This window comes from Seriola dumerili, unplaced genomic scaffold (genome assembly GCF_002260705.1).
Source record: "Seriola dumerili isolate Sdu_G_001 unplaced genomic scaffold, Sdu_1.0 BDQW01001124.1, whole genome shotgun sequence".
NCBI classification, from domain to species: domain Eukaryota; kingdom Metazoa; phylum Chordata; class Actinopteri; order Carangiformes; family Carangidae; genus Seriola; species Seriola dumerili.
The window spans coordinates 2,000,045-2,022,485 of NW_019175379.1; the positions used below are offsets into that span (position 1 = coordinate 2,000,045).

Genomic DNA, 22,441 nt, shown 5'->3' on the forward strand with positions numbered 1-22,441 from the left:
ATAGATCACAGTAACTGTTACCCCACCAGAGAGCAGGGTCCATTAAAAAGGCAATTCCTCTCAAAGATTACTACAGCTACAAGACGTGTGATATATTATGAGGCTCGGACCTAGAGACTTCTCTATACTAAATTTGTTTTATAGCTGTTTCACACATACATAGTGAAAGGGGATGGATATTCCTCCTCTAGTGCAATCACCATTTAGCATATTTCCGATGTCATATTTGCAGCTTCAGCTGCACCGCATAATTTCATTCCACAATATGTGCAGTGCACTGACACTGAGCAAGAATAAGAAAATGTATTCAGTTTGATTAGCTTTCCACCACTGCGTGTGTTTGGGAGATAGTATATACGTGACTGTGCTGCACTGAGATATATAAGTTCTGTTTTGGTGCGATTATCCAGCACTAGAATATTTAAGGACACGTTCATGAAAGGCCAGCTGCCTCCTAACTGCAAACAAACAGCATCTAAAATAAATTCAAGCCTTTTAGTTGGTGTTCAGGTTTACTGCCATCCTCGCTGCACGTAGAGGGGACTGCACTGACACTGTTGAAAACACTCACACTGTTGATCAAATACACACAGATTGCACATGACTGGTTACGTAAGGCTGAGTCTGATATTTTGGACTCAATATATTCAACATTTGGCCGTTTCTGGCAGTAAACAAAGTCGTGCATTCAAAATCCAACTTAAGAACAGAAAAAAAATTAAAAATGTAAGTACTGGTTCTGCAGAAAAGAGGTCTATGTGACTGATTGTCATGACTAGTTCACAGCAGTAGCACTTTTCTGTTGTAGCATCTCAAGGTGGAGCTAGTTTTATCTCAGCTACTTTATTTACACTTGGGTTTTGTTCGGTTGTTCTCAGGGGTCGAGCTCCTCCGGAGGCTCACAGGATAAATCTGAGGGGCTGTGAGATGTGTAATGGAGCAGGGAAAAAATATATAACTGGAACATTAAAATAATAATGTAACAAATTATAATAATCAGAAATATTTGGGGAAAACTTTTTAATCAAGTTTCAGCTCTCCTAACTGACTCCACTCTTTTTTTCTATTATTATTATTATACATCTATTTTTTTTTTTTTTTTTTGGGGGGGGGGGTCCTAGGCCGATAGCATTTTTATATGGTTCACCGCTGCCCTCTGGTGGACGCAGGTGGTACTGTGGCTCCTGTGCGCTTCAGGAAATAAGGTGAAGGTGCAGATGCGGAGATTGGCGTCTCCAGATGTTTGATTGAATTATTCAGAGCTTCTGCGCATCAACGTTTAGAGGGAATGCATCATTTCATGTATTTACCTTGTAATATTGACAAAATTCCTATATTCAGTTTTATGAATGACTCGCGATGGGGTTCGAGGGGGACAAAAATATATATAATATAATATATTTCCTCATAATTTGCCTCAGTAGAAACGATCCAAACACCGTAAAGTCTGTTGAAACACACAACAGCAGCAGCTTCTCTCCAAACAGATCAATAATCAATTACCATAATCTCAGTATTATCTGTGCCATGCACTCGCCTGCCATCCTCAGTCTGTCTGTCTAAGGAGCTGCGTGTTACAGCGCAGCGCACATTGTGTTCCGGCCGCTAATGCATGGGCGCAGAAAAATCTTTTCACACTTGCAGGAAACGCATGCGCGGAGAGGAAACCAACTGGTTTGTGTCAAGTCGAGGCAGACGGATGTGATCGAGCCAAAAAAAAAAAAAAAAAAAAAAAATCACCTGTATTCTGGCATTCATGGTGACACAGTGAGTACGCCTTTATATCTGATTATTTACTGAACGGCGCAGGCCTCTTGAAATCATCATAAAACCTGGTGTTTGCGCATCTTTTTCTCTTTTGTTTTTTTCGGGGTTTTTTTTTTTGGAGAATGAGGCGGATAATTTCAGGATCCAGTGAAACCGGAGCATCTTTATCTGGATATTCCAGCCACCAGAAACATTAGGATTCACACTGGACAGTTCGCGTTGCATATTGTGAGATGGTTGATCAAACCAGTGTAGCCTGAACATTTGCAGATCTGCTCGGGTTTTTTTTTTTTGTTGTTTTTTTTATTTTTTTGTGACAGAATAAAAATCATCTGACTGCATTGTAAATTATCAGCTTTCCCGATCGCATAATGTCATTATGTTTCTATAAATGGCTGCACGCTGCTTGCTTTAGGGTAATTGCATTTCTTGAATCGACCATCATGTGTGTGCGCGCGCGTGTGTGTGCATGTGTGTGTATGTGTGTGGAGGATGCGACTGATGGATGCGATTGCTGCGGTCCAAGAGTAACGCCTTGTCGCTATCATTGCTGCTCATCCCTCATAGACAGAGAAAGGAGGAGGAGGAGGAGGAGGAGGAGGAGGAGGGTTGTTGCTCATCACAGTTTGGTTTTGTTACATTCAGCGTGATCCAACAAACCGGTAGGACATTTGCCATTGGTTTTCTGAGCCGCTTGCATTGAGATTTCAGAACCTTAAACGCACGACACTTTGTTTCTTGATAAAAAAAAAAAGAAAAAGAAAAGAAAGAAAAAGAAAAAGAAAAAGCAAAAAACAGAAAGAAGAAATGTCGTGTGTTGAGGCTGCATTGCACAGAAGTTGACCCCCACGCGTCATGGTCGTACATTCCGCAAGATCTCGCTTCAGATAGTGTTTCAGTTTTTTTTTTTTTTCAAGCCAATAGTCAGTAGAAATTTGCAGGATTTCAGGAAGAGACTGATGAAGGTTTTATTGCTGAATTCAGGTTGAATTCTTTTCTTTTTTTTCCTCGGGAAGATGCAGGCCTCCTGTCAGATCTTCAAGCTCGTGATTTCTCGGACTATGATATGTGTGTGTGTGTGTGTGTGTGTGTGTGTGTGTGTGTGAGATGCTCCAGCTTAATGCGGTAATAATCTTCCGAGTGGAACCTCCTTCCTCCCCAGCACGGCTCTTTCTCTCTCTCTCTCTCTCTCTCTCTCTCTCACCGTGGTCTCCCCGTCTTTCTCTTCCTTGCAGTCCATGGGCTCAGAGCGGGTGGAGATGCGTAAGAGACAGATGCAGGTTCATCAGGAAGCAGCTGCCAGTGTCCTCCAAGCGCGCCACAGAATGGGAAACACCCCCACCACCAACGCCTCAAACGCCTGCTGCTTCTGCTGGTGCTGCTGCTGTAGCTGCTCCTGGTAATCACACTCCACTGCTTCCCACACAGGCAGGGCTGGAGATGGGAGAGATGTGGTCCAAGGCACAGGGGGGGGTGGTGGGTGGTGGGTGGGGGACTAAGGGCCCATTAACTGTGTGTTCTGTGTATAGCCTAGTAAATATATGTCTTCCTCCACACAGTGATTTACTGAGTGATTAATGGACACATTCTAGGTTGATATGATGCTTTTCGGCGATGCTAATTCGCAGTCACCCTCCCATCCACCGCCGTGTCTGTCAATTGCTGCCAACACTAAACTTAGAGAGTAAGTATTACCCTGCTCACAACATCTCCAGGAAGTATGAATACCGCAGTTGCTGTATCTGTTTCCTATAGGGAGGGGTGTAAGTCCAGAGTAGAACTGAAACAAGTAGGTGATTAATCGACTAGTCGCTGTACAGGACATTGTAAATTAAATATCTTTTCTCATTGTAAATTAACTATCTTTGGCTTTTATTTTGCTGACATTTTATGAATCCACAGTCCACACACTTTATATTGTAGTGTTCAATGTTACATCATTGGAGATTTTTCTATTTAATGCAGCATGAATTATAAAATAGGCCTACAATATAAAATATAAGAGCGATGCACCATTCTGACTCTACCTAGAATATGACTAGATTGGAAATGTAACCACAAACACGCAGGTTTTGAAATCTCTAACATGACGGATATCAGGTTTTTCATCATACGCTTAATTCTATAAAACACATTATGCATAATAATGTCAGTTGTGCTAGTGTGAAATCTATTTTGTCATGTTTATATAATATAAAAATTTTAAACTTTAACTCGTCTTTCCTAAAAAAAAATACACAGAAAGCTGTTGCACACATTTTTTGTTTTTTGCATCCATTTCCTTTCACGCCTGCTAAACTATTTTGCTTGTACATTTCAATGGTTTTTAAAAGGAGCGCTCTGTTGTTGTTTTCTACTGTATTAATCAGTTTATCACATATGAAAAATTCCACCACAGTTGAAGTGCGCAGAACAACACACCAGGTGTTTGAAAATGCCAGGAACCCTTCAGCAGTAATTTGGTTATGGATATTTGGTTATCTATGTGACACAGATATGTAACCTGTCTCTCTGTAAAGCGCTTTATAAAGCCGACGGAAAATCACACATAAATTACTTGGAACTTTTTAAAGTCGCCTGTAAAATATGAACATGTCCCTCTTCTTGGTCTTATTCGGTAGCTCAAAAAGAGGATGCAACTTTTGGCTCCATCCTTTCAGCCATTCAACACCGCTGCAGCCACCGCACCGTGATCCCACAAAAACAGATTCACATTGGTCCCGTGACCCACGTTGGATCTCATTGGATGGAGGCCACGGGGGGTTTTAATCTGTTTTGGAATTATCAACAGTTTACTTGAGCTTTCCTCTGAGCACAGCCAACCTGCCGTGTGCAGAACATGGCCGTGTTAATTCACTCCACTGGGGATGAGTAATAGGTTTTGTCTCTACATCTATATCAATTCCATCTAATTGTTGCACAGCTACAACAGCCACATTCCCAGATGGGATGGCTCACAGTGGACTCTCACCTGAACCAATTAGTCTACAGCCAGCTGCTAGATCAGGTGTTGGGAACATTTTAATTACGCACTGTGAGTCCCACAGGATGAGGTGGACATTTGACACACTTTACTAAATACGCAAACGTTCCCACTGGATCGTGTTGGATCTACTGAAGGTGTTCTGTCGATTTGAAACGTGGAACAAACAACATTTAGAATACGCAGGGCCTCTGCTATGCCGTAATATAGAAAAATCAATGCATGTGATAGGTTTTTAGATTGTTATTGATGCTACGTAACACAAGGAATAAACTTAAAAGGACATCTTTAAATACATTTTGTAAGAATGTTAGAATATGGTACATGTCCAAAAGTATGTGGACAACCCTGTCTGCATGCTGCTTTGATGGTCTGAGCAAAGCTGCTCCAGTTAAAGGGAAACTTTAAGTGACAGCTTAAAAATGAGGCGTTATCTAGTGGATTTATGGTCTTAATGTGGACATATGTTATGAGTAGTTTAACCAAAGATGAGTTTTCCCTTTTTTTTTTTTTTTTAGAAAAGTTCTGAAAAAATAAACATCTATTTGTGTAACATAAATACATATTTAGCTTTTTTTTTTTATCTCAATCTATTATATATTTATTTCTATCTATTTATCTATTATTTTAGTGACAAAAATAGAAAATATTCTAGAGCTATTTAAAATGACCTGTTACATTGTGCTGGTGGGAAAATCAGACCTGGTTGACAAATGACTTTAAAATAGCCACATGATCAAAGCAAAGCAGCTCTCATTGTGTTTTTCTCTTCCAGTTTGACTGTTAGGAGTGAGGACGAGACAATTCAGAGATCCACTTTTGAACACAGGACAGAGGGAATAACTAACTGTGAAGAAAGGTAAAACGGATAAACACTGTAAATCCTCAACGGAGCTTTTCAACAAAACCCCAGATTTCATAATGTGCAGTGTGGAGTCATCAGGAGAATCAAATAACAATCAACCTTTGTCTTTAAGCCCGAAGCCTACTCTGGAAGACGCCCGCTCCTGGACGATGTCGTTTGAGAAGGTGATGAAAAGCGCGGCGGGTCGCGGCTGCTTCAGGCAGTTCCTGCGGACAGAGTTCAGTGAGGAAAACATGATGTTCTGGCTCGCCTGCGAGGAACTCAAAAAGGAGACCAACAAGACTGTGGTGGAGGAGAAAGTCCGTCAAATATACGAGGACTTCATCTCAATCCTTTCCCCTAAAGAGGTGAGTCACTAAGGCAGGTCGTAAAGAGGGCTGCATGAGGTTATAGTTGCTATGATTATAGTGCTGATGGTTAATTAGTCAATCGTCAGAAAATTAAACATCAACTTAAGTATTAAACTATAATCGATGAATCGTTAGGATTATTTATCAAGGAAAAAAGCCAAATCTCCCCTGGTGTCACTCTCTTGAAGACTTTCTGCTCTTCTGTGTCATATTACTGTATATTGAATATGAATATTAAATATTTGGACTATTAGTTAGACAGATTAAGCAATTATAAAGATTTAACTCAAGTTTTGGGATAATGTGATGGCCATTCTCACATTGTCTGACAACAGACTAAACCATTTTTATAGTCAGCAGATTAATGGATCATGAAACTGGTCATTTATGGCTGCGACTAATGATTATTTTAATGGTCAATTTATCTGAAGATTATTTCCTCGATTAATCACTTTTTCTTTTTGTAAAGAACAAAAATTCCAATTATAATTTCCCAGAACACACTGAGACGTACAAAGTATGAAGCTAGAGACAGTTGGTTAGCTTAGCCTAGCATTAAGACTGTAAACAGGGGAGACGTCTTTAGTTTGTTACAAGAGAAAACATGTTCACTGGCGAGTCTTTGAGGTGCTGTTAGGATATTTTTAAACTTCCTACAGCCGGCTAACAGTCTCTTTTAACACAGACGTGAGAGTGGTGTCAAACTTATTATCAAATTCAAGGCAAGAAAATGAGAACGCATATTTCCAAAAATGTCAAACTATTTCTTCAGCTGTCACACAAAATGACAACAGGAGCAAATCCTCACAAACAGCAGTAAGCATTTAGCATTGTTGCTGACAGTTACAGACAGACCACACATTGAGGTCTGTTTTTCTTTTCCACAGAATCACATATATTGTTGTTGGTGTATGATGTTAATACTTGTAGGTGTTTTTCCCAACAACACAACAAAAAAAACTGCTCTAAACTAGTTTTTATGCATCTTTTTGGAGTGAAATAGTTCAGCTAAAGTCTGTGGCCACTGAACCACAATGAAACAGCCAAGACTTTGAGGTATAATGTGTTCGGGGCTACAGTGGAAAGAGGTCATCTGCTTCATATGATAAGTCAGTGGCAACAGAACCTTTAAGAGTCTTTTAAATTAAGTATTTGCATTTTCTGTCAATCAGCTAACTGATCAATTAACTCGTCATTTTGGGTCTATACGATGCGTTTAATTGACCACCACTCCTTTGTCTCATCTTCTCCAGGTCAGTCTGGATTCTCGCGTTCGGGACGTGATAAACCGCAACATGCTGGAGCCGACCTCGCACACATTCGACGACGCTCAGCAGCAGATCTACACGCTGATGCAGAGAGACTCGTACCCCCGCTTCATAAACTCAACCGCGTACACAGATCTGCTGAAGAGCCTGGAGGAGCCTCCCCCTGAGCCATAGACTCTCCACTGCCACACACTTAGCTTTTCAAAATGGCGCATGCGTCCCACCCGAAGGAGTTTTGTGTTCCTCTTGGAGTCCTGCTATTTAGAGAGACAGACAGGAAAATGAACACTACTTAAAACCGGTCTTTATCCAGCTGTAACTGCTGTTTATTTACCCATGATTAGCTTACCAAAATCCTTGGAGCAAGCAAGAACAAATGCTAGGTCCAGCATCAGTTACTTGTTCGAAAAACATATCTATATTTTTATATATTCCCTAACGCTTGACATTGCACTTTTCTACCTTGTTTAATGAGGGAAAGCATGTATCTGTGAGCACTGCATCTGTATTTAGGTATATTGTGAGCCTTAATGCATATCCAGTTCTTGTAGAAACTAGTAGTTATTTAGCGGTAACTTAAGAAGAAGGAAAGTGCCTTGGAATAAGATCTTCTACACTAGCACCTTTGGTCTAACATGAATGGTGCGACAATGACTTCATATGTTGGTGCTTTCAGCTCTTCTCAAAGATAAACGTTTTTACATCTCAATGAGCTGATACCCGGAAATAGATCTTGTCTGTGTTTCAATACTGTGATATTAGTCATACAATATTTAATTTAAACTAAACAGGGAAAAATAAACTGAATACATGACCATGACCACTGATATATTTGTGTATTTAAAAAGGAATTTGTGTGAAATAGCTGAATTCTCACAGATTAAATAAAGCACAATCGTATGTTGTTTTTGCTGTGGTGTGTCATGAACATTAACAAAATACTCTTATTCTTTCTTAAGGTAAAACACATTATTTGACAGGTTTCCTACATGGATTGCATATTAAGCTGCCTTAACATTATACCTTTATTGTCATCTCTGCATATGTGCTCTGTTTTCAAGTCATTTATGTTGATTAGCTAATGTAATATTCTACAAATAAGATGGTTATTTGTTTTGATTTGTTGTTTTGTGATGTCAAAAACACTGAAAAATACCCACCACATGTTACAAAAAGCTGAAGTTAATGTCTAAGTTGGTAGTTTGGCTCAACGACAAATCCTAGACTCCAAAAGTATTCAATTTACAATAATTTAAAACATAGAAAATCAGGAAATCCTTATATCTAAGACCCTACAAGCGACAAATGTTTGGTGTTTTTTCCTTGATAAATGCCTTCATTAACTGTGCTGATTAATTGACTAATAAACTAATTTCAGTACTACTACAAATAGACATTAATTAAAAACATTTAACAACAGGCCATTTATTGTAAGAGTAAGTATTAAAACATAAAGTATAGCCCTATTTATTACCTCCGCCAAGGAGGTTGTGTTTTGACCTGTGTGTGTTTGTTCTGTTGTTTGTTTGTCAGCAGGATTAGGCAGAAACCACTGAAACGATTTGCACCACGCTTGGTGGAGGGATGAGGCATGGACCAGGAACCAAGAACCCGTTAAATATCGTTGCTGTTCCGGTTCAACGGGCGTATCCAGGAATTTTCTTTTTTTTTGGATCACTTTCTTAAACATTTCAAGATGTTTTGAGATTTTTGGCAATTTCTCAGTAAATGTTTTGATTTTGAGTTTGTACAATTTGGTGCAGATCTGGATAATAATCTGGATCTGAAGATAATACTGAATCTGCATTCTGCTCTCAGATTACTTCCTTTTACCTTTTATTTTTCTATTACAAGAGCTAGACAGGCGTGTAGGGTTGTTTAGCCTTGGCGGAGGTATGCGCTCTACTGAGTGCCATTCTAGTTCCAATACATACGCTTCCTGCAGGTAATGGCTCATCTCAATGGCAAGTAGCTTTACAATCAAGCAACTACTGTTACTCTACTGTAACACTGAGGATCATGTGTGGCTCCAGGTCAGGATGCAGCATCGTTTCAGTCATGCCTCTCCTGGGCTAACGTGTAGCACCCCCAGTCCTGTCTGGCTCTATGAATAGCAGCGTGGTTTTATTGTCAAGTAAGTCAGTGGTTCCTCGGGTCCATGGAGTCAATACTGGAGTCAGTCCCTGAGGACTCTGATGGTGCTGTGTGGTTGTACATATAATCCAGAGTTCATTCATCACTGATGGGAGGAAGCTGTTTCTCTATGAACCGTTTCATATCCACCATTTCCTGCAGGGATACAAAAGACACCAAAAAAATAAATATATAAAAGTACATGACGCAACTAGAGATCCTGTGTCAAAATGTGACTTTTCCCCCACACTGACCTCTGGACAGCTGCTGTGAGGTAGACCTCGATATGACTTGAAGGTGACATTGGCAGGATTGATGAGACTTTTCATCTTCTCTGCTGTCTGGCTGCCAAACACAAAGGGGACCAGGGGGTCGGCATCCCCGTGGCATTGTAGGACATGCATGTCCTTGTTAACACTGTTGGCAGATGCCTGAGAATAGAAGAGATTAGGATTATTAATGTCATCTGATTATGACAGATTATGACTTGGTAATGGGATATCCCTAAACCTTAATACAATAAAGGGAATAATTCACTATAAAAAGAACAGAAGGCATTCTTTTCAGCAATTAAAGGATGATGAAAGATTTATTCCTTTAAGCTTCTGGTTTAATATTTATTAACACTAAAAAGCACCGGTGCAGATCAGCCAACATCCTTTGATATTTTTTTGTTATTTTTTTTTTTTACCTGAGGGAAAGATTTGCGGAGAGGAAGCCAGCAGCTCAGAGCGACCACTCCAGCAAGTTTCTGCTGAGTTGTCAGAGCCGTGTAGAGAGACAATGCTCCACCCTGGAAAAACAACCAACACAACACAACAAGTCTCTTAAGCCTATTATTAACAAAGACAAAAAGCATAAAAGATCAAAACAGCACAGAATGGAGGTAATTTCAGGTGCCTATTACATGAAAAAAGGTGCCCCAATTCTCTATTATTTTAATATGTGGAACTAATTTGAGGTTTGTCTATTTGCATATGTAATTAAATGCTCACATGTAGGTCACTTCAGAGCAGTGCTGCAGACCAACCACTGTGTGTGCTGCTGCAGAGCTGGAGCTGCACAAAGCATTACTAGCAACTGATTCGTTGACCTTGTGGTTGATACTGAAAAGAATAGCTCAGGGGGTTATGTGCCAAACTGTTTCTTGGCCAAGTACAGCAACTTCATGGAGTCTTTGCTGGTTGTCTAGCAACTGCTAAAAAGCAAGAAATGGTCCTGTATATAACCCACCGTGAAGTGGCAAATTGCCATTTTTACACTTAGATTTTTGCACGGCTTATATAAACAAGATACAACATGTTAATTAGTGAGTTTTGAGTGGGTTGATTTTGTTACCTTTGTACAGAGCCAGTCTTGTTGTTTCCCCCTCTTTCTACCTTAAACTAACCAGCTGCTGACTGTACTGTCATATTTAATGGACAGACATGAGAATGGTATCAATCTTCTCATTCAACTTTAAATCATCACACTCATAATTATTTATTAATGTACAACACTGTAATTCCTCCAAAATTTGAGTTTGTTCACTCCAAAGCAGGAATGCTTTAGTAAATCTGTGCTTCATAGCCTAAACTGTGCAAGTCCTGTTTTTCAAATGTATTTATAGTACATATATAGATTTTGCCCTTAAACAAATGCACTTATGTGTGTATCTTTTGATTATTTAAATACACTATGTACACAAGCAGTGACTCACAGTAAAAGCAGCGTTATGTAACGCATCATCTGTGTACATGCCACACTTACCTGTGAAAATCCACCCAGGATAATTCTATGCGAAGGTATTCCATTCTTCACTTCTTGTTCTATCAAGGCTTTAACTGTGAAGAAATCAAAGAAAAACATGGAGGCAAACTCTTTCTGTAACTGGAACAAAAAAAATGCTGCACATTCATAACATGAGTGCAAAGTTTCAATGCATTTTACAGACGTACTGTTCTCTGATGCTCTTTTAATACCACTCTCATCTTCATCTGCATCAGGGCTCAACCCATAGATATCAAACCTGTAAATGAGAAAACAAATGTATGGGTCAGTGTGTATGTGACAACCACACAACCTATCCAAATATGTTAAAATACTGTGACACTCACCAAGAAGGCATGGACATTCTCATGTTCAAAGAAACAGGCATGGTGGGACTGTAATCATTGGAGAAAAGTTACATCACAATTTGTCTCAACTGCACACAATATATGAATGTTGCTGTGACTGCAAAGACTATCAACAAGGTTTTCAAAGCCAATTAGCCAAGACTATGTAAGGCATTGAAATTAGGTACTTAAATAATTTTAAAGATTTTTCCAAGACTTGCAGACACACTGTGTAACTTTACGGCTAGTCTGAATACTTACGCATGAGGACAGATGTATTTCACATGTGGTATCCTGATGCCTGCGAAGGCTTCTGCCCAGCCATGCCTGTCAAATCAGAAAACATTACACAACTTTAAATAGTCAGTGATGGGAGAAGTACTTTAGTCGTTTATTTAAGTAAGGGTAGCAATAGCAAAATGTAGAAATGCTCAGTTGCAAGTTTTACTCGTGCATCTAAATATAATTAAAATGCCCAAAGTAAAAGTGCTCATGTAGAATGGCCCATTTCATAATAATATATATCATATTATTAGTTCAATGTTACTTCGCTAGTAGGGGCAGGGTTTATTTGAATTACTTTGTACGCTGCTGGGTAACTTGTGACTTGTTTTCCCCTGGAATCGAGTCTCAACTATCTATTTTAATCTATAATAAGAAGGCAGAATTTATTTGTTGATTATGTTTTGTATTATCAATCTGAACCTGCAAAGTAACTAGAAAGTACAGTTAACAAATACGCAACTGAATACAATATTTTTTACCTCTGTGTGACAGACACTAAATAATGTTTGTAACAGTGGTGGAAAAAGCTTCTTTCACATACCCAGTATCACCGAGGCCATGCAGAAATATAACCTACAAAAACAAAGACACCACAGGTACGGAATACGTATGAGAATTTCGCAGCTGTTTTGTATGACGCAAAGTAGTTATCATTGGAGGTAAAAGCTGCTTTTTAAACTAGCGACAAACAAGATGTAAATCCACTGTCCACTCACCGCTGCAGTGGCTTTCCGGGCAGCAGGCACAATGGCAGGTAAAGGCGCTGACATGTTATTGCCGCACATACAGCGCTGAGGCAGCTGATATGTAGGGAGAAGTTAGCTCCTGTTAGCTAATAACGATATCCCCCAACTGTCAGCCTGTGTCGATCTTACCTCCAACTCTGGCTGTCAAATACGACACAGCTGAAGGACAAGTGTCGACCGAAGATGGAGGTCAACGTCTACCCGCGTCGTGTTACCGATGGCAGTCGTGAATTCCTTTGTGGAAGTTGAATTTTGTGGAAAACAACACACCGCCGGATCACTCTAACTATTAGGACGTTACTCGCCAGCGGGACCTACACGCCTCGTAATGCCGACTTCCCCTACGTGATTGGCTGTCTTCAAAGGTCCGCTACAAATGCAAAGCAGTGATTGGTTTGTTAAAATGTCAATGAGCGCTGGTTTAGTAATGTTTAAATCCTCAACAATGACAGTGAGGTACACTTCGGCACCACAATACGATTATATAACATTGCAAGCAATAAATTACAAAAAAACAAATATCAAATATATGCTTTAACATGTCGCGCGACCTTTGACACATATACTTTGGATGTAAAATGCTTGTTTGCGTATTAAATAAGTAATTAGATTTGCGTTTTAACCTTTGTGACACTAATATTCACTGATAATAATCAAAAATCCGTGTATACCAACATTTGCTTCATACCAACAACAGTTTATCCAATGCATTTTAACTATCGTGCTTTTATTTTGAAACATGGACGAGCTGACAAGAAGTACTTCCGTTGACTTCTGTCACGTGACCCACATGTCCTTGGTTTGGCTAACTGACATGTGAACAGCAGAAACATGTCTTTTCCTAAAAAACCTGGTGGTAAAGCGTTAGATGTTTTGCAGAACCTACCACGGATAACCTTAGCGAACTTGCGGCCTGAACCAGGAGCCAAACAGCCGGTAAGATTTTAATTTTACATCTCTGTCATAGTTGTCTTTAGCAGCAGGCTCTTGCTAACATAGCACGGTTAGCCTGTTATCCAATGTAAGCCGGTGGATAGTGAAAACATCTTGCTCCATTTTCTTCAATCATAGGAAAGACGGCGGGGCAGAGGACAGCATGGTGGCAACAGAAGCGGTAGAGGCCACAAAGGAGAGCGACAAAGAGGCAACCGGCCTCGGCTCGGGTTTGAGGGAGGTCAGACCCCGTTTTATCTGGCTATTCCAAAATATGGCTTCAATGAAGGACACAGGTAAAAGCAGGTCACACTCTCCACCTTTACGTTAACCATTGTTTTTTTTTGGTAGATAAAATTGTATTCTTCAAACAAACAGATGATAATGCAATGTTTTCTTTAACATGGCAGCAGAAGTGCAAGTGCTACACATATTTATACACACGCGCATATATATATACTCTAAGATTTTCTTATGTAAAGCCTGTCATTAAGTTCTTAATGTAGACAACATTTCATGGCTCTGAGGTGAAGAGCATTGCATTTTAGTGAGTGTCAGCCTTCATTCTTTGTAACTGTCATGGTGCATCTGGTAGCAGCAACAGTACACTAAACCCTGCATATGTCGATGCATGTTGTTTATCAAGCAGTGGCAAAGTGTTATTTTCACCCCAAGCCCCCTTTTGCGAAACAAAATGGTGAGACAGAAGAACTAAAGATAAATTTTGATACCAGATTAACCGTGCTGTTTTTATTAATGCACGTTTTGTTATTTCCATTACTTCAGTTAACTGCTCATAAATAAACAAGCCAACATCAGGAAGCACAGTGTTGCAGTTTTTAAGTACTGCATTAACATTAATGCTGCAGTTGTGAACAGATTACAGGAAAAACTGGATGTATATGAAGGAAAACATGGTTTAGTTTGTGTTTCTTTTAATAAAGTTTGTTTAAGTCACTACTTTAATTTAAACATACATTTCTTCCCAGAAGGTTTTACAAACATGCTTCTACATTGGAAACCTTTAAATGAAGGAAAACAAGGTGCTATTTGAGTTTCTTTTAGGACTCTCTCAAGAGAGAGTGTGTGTTCATTTTGACTTTCTTTAGTGGTGAAAAGTTCATTTGGATCACTACTTTAAGTTACTCTGTCATTTCTTCCCAGAGGAAAGAAGTGTCAGTTTATGCTAAGATGAATCCACATTTTGCCTCTTCTAATGACAACATGTTCGTGTGCTCTTCTCCAGTCGCCGTCCTCAGTACCAGCCTCTGTCTTTGAAACGACTGCAGTACCTGATCGATTTGGGACGAGTCGACACAACCCAGCCCATAGACCTGACCCAGCTGGTCAATGCCAGAGGAGTCACAATCCAGCCTCTGAAGAGGGACTATGGAGTCCAGCTTGTTGATGAGGTAATCGCTCTATGCTTGATCATAGACTTATTTGTGTTGATCATGGACGTTTTCACAACTGTCATGGAAAGTAAAAAAAAACAAAAAAAAAACACAAAAGGTTAGAAGGTAAAGTGATTTAATGTAAGCTGGATAAAGAACTCTCTCACTACAAGGTGTAAAAAAAAAAAGTGTGTAATCCAGTTGCTGAATAGTACAACCAGGCATTCAGAGAAACATGTCACTCCTTGGCTCTTTGATCATCTTGTGCCAGCAGGTGGCACCACATGACAATGTTGTCCCTGAGACAGACACGGATCAAGATGTTGTCGCTGACCCCTGTTTTTTCACCCTGCTCAGCCACAAGCTCACCTTTCTTCTGTTTGCTCTGTTCCAGGGTGCCAATGTTTTTGCTGCAAAAATCAACATTGAAGTTCAGAGAGCTTCTGAAGGAGCCATAGCTGCTATTGAGAGGAACGGAGGCATCATCACGACCAGTTTCTATGACCCTATAAGTCTCGGTAATTAATGAATGATCAGTCTTGTGCACTCACTCATCTTGTAGCATTTTAATCTCATGCATTTAAAGTAAAATGCTTAAAGATGTATTTTAATTTTTTCAGGGATTCTCATCAAGCCGGTCCCGTTTTTCTTGCGTGGGCAGCCGATTCCAAAGCGAATGTTACCAGGGCAGGATATGGTCTCGTACTACACAGATGCTGAAAGCCGTGGTTACTTGGCAGACCCGGTGAAAATCCAGCAGGCCCGGCTAGCCCTGGCACAAAAGTACGGATACATTTTGCCAGACGTTTCAAAAGATGAACTGTATCACATGCTCTCCATGAGGAAGGATGTTCGACAGATCTTCTTTGGCCTTGCTCCAGGCTGGGTCGTTAACATGCCGGAGAAGAAGATACTGAAACCCACTGATGAGAAACTGCTTAAATATTACAGTTCATAGGTGTGAGGTGTAAAATAAATGTTATGTACATTATCTCATGGCAGAAATCACGAAAATACTGAGATTTGCATCTTGGAAAAACCTGTAAAAAAAAAAAAAAAAGTCTGGGTGAGGTTCTGATTTTATATTTAATAAAAATGTGGAAAAAGAGATTCTGTGTGTGAGAACGAAGCATCGTCATTAAACTCTGTCTTTAAAAACTGCATTTAGTTCAATATATTGGTGTTTGAAGGGATTACATTCTGGTGTTATAAATTCTATACGGTATATTTGCAATATGTTCACGAGTATTCCTTTTAGTTTTGAGGGGCTAACATCATCTGACAACCTCATGTCGAAGCATAACCGGCCCGTGCTGCATGATGGAAGGAACGTGAACTGTAACAGGTGAGGGGGAAATAAGGAAAATAAGATAACTCAAAGAATGAAAACAGGAAACAGATGCCTGGTGATGTGTATTACTTGTGAAAGGGGTTGCCTAGGCCCTAGAAGGGGAGTTTGAAATTAGTCATAGGCAGCTGTATCCTGGTGCGTGGATGTTCAAAAGACCCCCCCCCCCCTCTTGGAATACAATCACAGGCTAACACATACAACTACAACTTTGCAGTTATGCTTTAGCGACATTAAATGACACAGAAGAAATGTTCATGCTTAGATATCTAATTAGATTACTGTGATTTATTCTTAACGTGGTGTTTATTGCTGAATATTTATTAAATATTAGGTTTCTGTAATACAAAATCTTTACAAAAGATTTTTGCGATTTTACACCCAACACTTTATGGTAATTTACCCGCTGCCTCCATCAGAATATAGTGTCACAGGTTTCGGGTGGATAATGCTCCCCCTGTATTTGAACTCTCCATTATGCTTGTGTTTATTTTTTGAAGTCTAAATGGCACACTCGCTATAAATAACTTGGTATTTTACGCAGATATTGTCTTAAGGGACGCTGCCATAGAATTTGTGCTGGTATAAAAACATTTTATCAAAGGAAGCATATGTTTGTGTGTGTGTGTGTGCAACACCATCAGCATTGTGTTTCTATACAAAGTCCCCCCTTTGCCATGTTAGTTACTGGTAGACAGGTCTCAGTTATACAGGAATAAGAAGGAAAGTGACAAAAATAAGCAGTGCACTAAACTCTGTGCTAAATTTGATTGGTTTTTTTTTATAAGTCAGCTTTTGCATCCAATTAAAAAGCAGCATTTTCAAGATGAATTTCTTACAGCAGTTACAAATTTCATAATTTTGTTGCCATCTGAGTCAAAGGTTACACTTTGATGACTTTGCTTGTGGTTCCCTGAGTGTTTTCCTGAATCTCAAGTATCCAATAAACTACACAAGTAGGGGATACATACACAGCCGGCCCTGCCAGGAAAACCAGCCCAAATCCTTACAGCATAATACTTTAAATAAATCACGCCACAGGAAAGAAACAGCACAATCATTGTTTATGGCAGAACTACAGCGCTTATCTTCAAAGCAGCAGATCCTTTTGAATTTGTATCAGGTCTCAGACGAGCAAAAGAGAAAGAGTGAGCTGGAAGTTTGTAGAGAGGCACAAACATCAACTCTTTGAATGTGTGGCTGCAGAAAGCTGGCATAAAAGAAATTGAATCAGGTATCAGTTACTGTTGAGAAAACAGTCATTCACTTTGGCTAAAAAGATTTGTTAGTCTGTTTTAGGTACAGCCATTTAATCTCAGGTTTCTGCTCCAAATAATCTAATGTCTGAGTCTAACCAGTTCACACTATTTAATTAAACATTCAAGCATTGCTGCTGGAGTTGAGCAGGCCAGATTGTTTTGGTTATCTGCTGCCTTGAATGAGCCGTTTAAGACAGACACAGATATCATGGTGTCTCACAGGTCTCAGTCTAGTTCCAGTTAATAATTAGGGCTAATTACAGCTAAATGCAGGCCTCTTTCTCCTCTGTCTGCCGAGGAGAGACGTGTGGCAGAGGTCTGGATCAAGGTCAGACTTACACATACACTATAAAGGAACCTGAAGACAATTTGTATCCAAAAATATAGATGTGATAAAAGGCCTGCTGTGGCTATAAGCCTCTAACATCACCAACGCTAAGCTGCCTGGACAATAAAAGACTTGGAAGACTTATTCAGTTCCTCAGATAAGACTCTTATCAGCCAGTGTGGAATACAATTCCTAATTTACAAAGAATAGTGCTGTTCTTCAGCATGAGTGGAGCTTTGCCTCATTAGCCAGTCTCAGTCTGAGCAGGTCTGCATGATAGACAGCTGAAATAAAGTTAGAAGGTGATTACACTTCAGTGACAGAAAGAGGGGTCGAAGAAGTGATTTGCTCTTGTATTTAATTTCATTTTCTTTACTTGTGAGGACATGCACGTTCAGCAACTTTTCACTAAATCGTCAGTTTGCTAATTTTCATCTGCAGTCCTTTGGTAAGATGATTTAAAACCAGTGAAGTGACACTTTAAGAAATCATTTTTAAAAAAAGTTCAAAGAGCTATGAACTTGCACTCTATCTAAAATCCTTGAGAAAAATTAACTGTAAAAAGTCATTAAAACTTGTCCCCCTATTTCTTACACAAAACAATTTATCTTGTATGTTTTTTTTAATTATTTTGTAATTTCAATTTTGTATTTAATGTTTCTCAATTTTACTTTTTTATCCATTTTACATTTAATTATTTGATTTGATCTGACGTCTTTTCTCTGTTGTACTGTGATGAACTCACGTCGCCCTTTATGATGCAAATTTCACATTTTGTAGACAATCCATAAACTAAAAAAGATCAGCCGAAGAGTCAAAGGTCACGTTTTCAAATCGCTTGTTTTGTCTTGCTAACAGTCCAAGACACAGATACTCATGTTACAGTGATGTAAAACTGAGAGAAGCCTTAAATCCTCTCTGACATTTTTGCCTAATGAATGATTTAAATGATGAATTGAATATGAAAAATTGGTGGCAATTACTAATTAAGTGATGTAAGATGGATGAAACCAGTATAAAAAAGTGTAAACCCTCACTCCCCTACTGCCTCAGCTCATTTGGCTTCGCCCGTTCCCGTGCTTCACCCTGCACATCGTGCCACCTGGGCTTGTAAGTCTGAGTCTGAACTGTGTTTGAAGTCTGGCTGAGCCGGGCCTGTTATCTCTGCTCAGAGGTGGGGGGCATCATTGTGTTCGGCTAATGAGGCTACATTAAGCCTGTCTTCTCCAGGGGGCATGTAATCCTCTCAGCTGGCCTGTCGTAGGCCTGGGCAGGGCACTGTTTACACGGGGAGTGTGGAGGCTAGCACTCAGGACCTCGTGGGCCTCGGTCTACTGCTGAATCTGCTCAAACAAGTGATTAAGAAGTGTGTGTGTGGGGGGGGGTGTTACAGACCACGGCATAGAATGGTGTCTGAGTCTTGACAGAGTATATCTTGATTCTGGCCTGCTGTGCCCATACAATTCAACACAATGCAATACAGTCCCTCGCTGCGAAGATCATGGTCACCTGAGACAACAGTATTATATCCCCTTCACACCTTCCAGCTATGAAACAATGCAGCTCTATATGAATGAGCCACTGTAAGGAAAGTCTGTGGGATGGCACTAAAGGCAGGTCGGAATACAGTGCTTCATTATCAGAGGTCAAGACGCTGACCCTCTGCTTTACATTCATGTAGTTTTCTTCCATTTTATCTCCAGACAGGCATCTGAAAAGCCTTCAGCTCAGTGAATCCTGCACCAAACATCCAAAAACAACATCCATAATAACAGAGGAGAAGTCAAGTGTTCTGCAGCCTCGAGGGAATATGCATCATTTCGCTCACACAAAGCTCCATGTCACACCTAAAAAATGCGGACTCAGGTGAGCAAAACATCCTTTCCCATTAACATATTGTGTCAGACCATGGAGAAGCTGCTCCAAATCCAGCCAATGTTCAACCCAGACACCATCCAGAACAGCCAAGAATCCACAAGGGTCTGTGTAAATCCTGCTAGTTGTCCCTCTACAAGGAAGTAGTCCTGCAGGTCCTTGGTGCACAGCTCTACCTGTGCCAGCTCGACCATCAGTGATCCAAAGTGAAGACAGAGAGGAGTGTCCCATATATGAGTTCTGTCCAATACAATGGTACATTGTGATCACAAAGCCACAGAGAACAATCCCTATTCAGAAAGCATAGTGCCCATTCAGCTGCAGCACTCTTGCTTGTTTGGCTATGAGACAATGCAGTGATACCCTACTGTCAGCTCATAGATTAGGATTCATTAGCAGGGCCAGAATAAAGGACAAATAAAACGTTTTTTTAATATATATAACAGCAAAATATATTCTATAAGTAACACACAGAAGTAGGTTAAGACACAAAAATAAGTAAATAACCCCCCCCCCCCACACACACACACACACACAGTCTAATATTTAGCCGACTCAATGCACAGAGAAGCTCAGCCGAAACTAACATTATTGTATTCACGCTGCGTCCTTCAAGCTAATTGATTAAATCCATTAACGCCGTTCACAGCGCATTGGCGCGTGCGTCCCGTTTAACACCGAGGATGTGGATTCAACCTCTAATTCTGACAACCTGTGAAAAAAAAACCGACACATAGCTACACCCCCACCCCACCCCGTACCAATACACCCACCACCCAAATAACACACTATAAACATCCACGCTTTATTTCTAGACAAATATAGAAATTTATTTGATTGATTTCTAAGACACCTCTGACGTCATCTCTCCCTCAAAGCCACATGCCAGCTTATCATCCTCGACTGATTACAGTTGTCAGAGAGAGATGAGGACACAGTTTAAAGAATCTGCCCTTAATCACTACTGTTATTGAATTTGCAACAGTCTTGATCCGGCTTCTTGATTAACATATCAAGCTCCATTAGGCCTGATTTACTTATTTCTCAGGGTCAAAACAAAGTCCAACATGCTCCCCGACAGGAATATCCATGTAAGAGTGCATGAGTTCAGCTGTTGCTGATTTAAAGCTTTTAAAACTGAAACGTAGGCTGTAAGTTGTCTGCAAATTTAGCTGGTTTCCCTTTGTGTATTAACCCTTTTCTGCTCCAAAACCATCCGTATTAACAATTTAAAGAAGCTGCATTAGTGACTCGTCTGCCCGGACAAAGCAGTGCAGGTGCAGCTATTACTGAGGCCCAGTCAGTTCGTGTATTGCACATTTAACGTTGCCGCCGTCTGCATAATGGCATCTATTGTTTGAACGATGTTTGTCGTCGGTGCTGAAGACACCATGTTCCGTGAAACCATAGAGAGGCAAGCGAGCACCTGTGATGGCGTCCTGTTACATTCAAAGTGGGCTCACACGCCTGAAGAGTTTCAGGAGAGTTCATGTGTGGTGGATACACAAGATGTAAGCGCAATATTCATATGATGTAGTAGTTTAAGCGATTTATACTGTATCCTATAGGGACTTTATAGTGTTATCTATTTTTATCTGTTTGTCTTATGCTTTGTGTCACCATAATAAACCCATAATAAATATTATTAGTGCTACAGTAATTAGTTAATTATATTTTTGCTCTGCATTGCATTTATTTTAAATTTCCTGCAACTATAACATTCCTTTAATATGAGCAGTTCTGCCTAAAGTGTGTGTGTGTGTACTCAAGAGAGAGTTTTTTTACTTTTATTTCTTATCATATTCAGAGTTCAACTTTAAGATTTGTCTTCTGTGCTTTTATTCTTCAAACTGTCAGGAAATGTTCCTGGTATAGAGGCTGCACTTGAGGGTGAAAGACAGTTTCTGTGAGTCTGTATCTCTGCTGGAGTTTTGACTGATTTCAATACACTTTTGTCTCTTTGATTTAGCGCCAAGACCTGCTCTGGTGTTTCCCTTTGGGAGGTCACTCAGTCTATTTTGGTATTTCTCTCCCCTCCCTATCTTTTTAATGAAAAATGATATCTGCAACAAAGCAGATGAATGTATGTTTCTGCTCTGATGTCGTGAAGCTGAGCTCATCACGCCCACTTTGTGCACACCTATCAGTTTTTTGTTGTTTTTTTTTGTGTAGGGCAAATATTTGTGCGTGGTAATCGTGTAATAAACACGCCTTGATCATGTTTGTTTCAGTCGTGTAAGATGTACTTTGATAGAGACAGTGGATGGCCGATAAGAGCTGAGAGCCTCAATGTAATTAGTAACCAGCCCTACCTCCTGAAAACTTTGATGTTCACCTATCAATACCCTGCCTGCCTTTCAGGACCTATTGATTAGATTCCATTTCTCTCCGATAAACAAAGCTGTAATTTGATTTTCTTAATATGGTTTTAGTGAGAGAATGAAGGAAAATGCTTCTTAGACTTTTTTCCTCTCATTAAAAGTGAACGTGTCAGGAAGTCTCTATATTTATGCACAAGCTATTAAAAGGTTCAGCAACGCAAATCATTGTCCAAATACAAACAATTAGTGATTAAAGGATGATTGAATATGATATAAAGTTAGGGGTCGGTGTTTTCTTATCACTTTCATATACATTTTGTTTTTCATAGCTACAATATATTTGACCATAAAGAGGGAAAAAGATAAACATTTATTTACTGACTTCAGCACCTACATCTGGGTTCATTTGGCTTAATCAGGAGATTATTCTTATTTAATTTTAATCATTACATAATGGCCTAATTGTGCTTTAAAACAGACCCATGTCTCC

At 39.8% G+C, this 22,441-nt stretch overlaps 3 protein-coding genes across 6 annotated transcripts; 2 read left to right on the forward strand and 1 right to left on the reverse strand.

Moving 5' to 3' along the window:
* Positions 1–1,728: 1,728 nt before the first annotated feature.
* On the forward strand, positions 1,729–8,787 carry LOC111237894 (regulator of G-protein signaling 20-like). 2 transcript variants are annotated; one of them, XM_022767200.1, is made up of 5 exons: positions 1,729–1,767; positions 3,003–3,166; positions 5,526–5,609; positions 5,728–5,962; positions 7,219–8,787. In XM_022767200.1, the coding sequence occupies exons 2-5, from the start codon at positions 3,006–3,008 to the stop codon at positions 7,405–7,407; spliced, it is 669 nt and encodes a 222-aa protein (XP_022622921.1). In that variant the 5' UTR covers positions 1,729–1,767; positions 3,003–3,005; the 3' UTR covers positions 7,408–8,787. The 2 variants fall into 2 exon arrangements, with proteins under 2 accessions (XP_022622921.1, XP_022622922.1); XM_022767201.1 differs by lacking the exon at positions 1,729–1,767 and adding an exon at positions 1,909–1,995.
* Positions 8,788–8,905: 118 nt separating this feature from the next.
* lypla1 (lysophospholipase I) lies at positions 8,906–12,837 on the reverse strand. Of its 3 annotated transcripts, XM_022767197.1 has the most exons (10): positions 12,623–12,837; positions 12,464–12,547; positions 12,289–12,320; positions 11,724–11,789; positions 11,463–11,510; positions 11,304–11,374; positions 11,116–11,189; positions 10,058–10,159; positions 9,621–9,797; positions 8,906–9,522 (listed from the first exon to the last, which is right to left on the reverse strand). In XM_022767197.1, the coding sequence occupies exons 2-10, from the start codon at positions 12,530–12,532 to the stop codon at positions 9,463–9,465; spliced, it is 699 nt and encodes a 232-aa protein (XP_022622918.1). In that variant the 5' UTR covers positions 12,533–12,547; positions 12,623–12,837; the 3' UTR covers positions 8,906–9,462. The 3 variants fall into 3 exon arrangements, with proteins under 3 accessions (XP_022622918.1, XP_022622919.1, XP_022622920.1); XM_022767198.1 differs by lacking the exon at positions 12,464–12,547 and having other exon boundaries at positions 12,623–12,835; XM_022767199.1 differs by lacking the exons at positions 12,289–12,320; positions 12,464–12,547 and having other exon boundaries at positions 12,623–12,835.
* A 409-nt stretch (positions 12,838–13,246) lies between these two features.
* mrpl15 (mitochondrial ribosomal protein L15) lies at positions 13,247–15,880 on the forward strand. The gene is made up of 5 exons (XM_022767208.1): positions 13,247–13,429; positions 13,565–13,722; positions 14,673–14,838; positions 15,215–15,338; positions 15,441–15,880. Exons 1-5 carry the CDS (start codon positions 13,325–13,327, stop codon positions 15,776–15,778), a joined length of 891 nt encoding a protein of 296 aa, XP_022622929.1. The 5' UTR covers positions 13,247–13,324; the 3' UTR covers positions 15,779–15,880.
* The last annotated feature ends 6,561 nt before the right edge of the window (positions 15,881–22,441 follow it).

What these genes read in the sequence shown, in the direction of transcription:
- lypla1 (XM_022767197.1), bottom strand. Translation starts at nt 12,532, where the DNA reads ATGTGCGGCAATAACATGTCAGCGCCTTTACCTGCCATTGTGCCTGCT. An exon ending in CATGGCCTCGGTGATACTGG is followed by an intron (nt 11,790 to 12,288) that starts GTATGTGAAAGA and finishes CTGATTTGACAG; the next exon opens with GCATGGCTGGGCAGAAGCCT. An exon ending in TAAAAGAGCATCAGAGAACA is followed by an intron (nt 11,190 to 11,303) that starts GTACGTCTGTAA and finishes ATTTCTTCACAG; the next exon opens with TTAAAGCCTTGATAGAACAA.
- mrpl15 (XM_022767208.1), top strand. Translation starts at nt 13,325, where the DNA reads ATGTCTTTTCCTAAAAAACCTGGTGGTAAAGCGTTAGATGTTTTGCAG. An exon ending in AACCAGGAGCCAAACAGCCG is followed by an intron (nt 13,430 to 13,564) that starts GTAAGATTTTAA and finishes CTTCAATCATAG; the next exon opens with GAAAGACGGCGGGGCAGAGG. An exon ending in GAGTCCAGCTTGTTGATGAG is followed by an intron (nt 14,839 to 15,214) that starts GTAATCGCTCTA and finishes GCTCTGTTCCAG; the next exon opens with GGTGCCAATGTTTTTGCTGC.
- LOC111237894 (XM_022767200.1), top strand. Translation starts at nt 3,006, where the DNA reads ATGGGCTCAGAGCGGGTGGAGATGCGTAAGAGACAGATGCAGGTTCAT. An exon ending in TGCTGCTGTAGCTGCTCCTG is followed by an intron (nt 3,167 to 5,525) that starts GTAATCACACTC and finishes TTTCTCTTCCAG; the next exon opens with TTTGACTGTTAGGAGTGAGG. An exon ending in CAATCCTTTCCCCTAAAGAG is followed by an intron (nt 5,963 to 7,218) that starts GTGAGTCACTAA and finishes CATCTTCTCCAG; the next exon opens with GTCAGTCTGGATTCTCGCGT.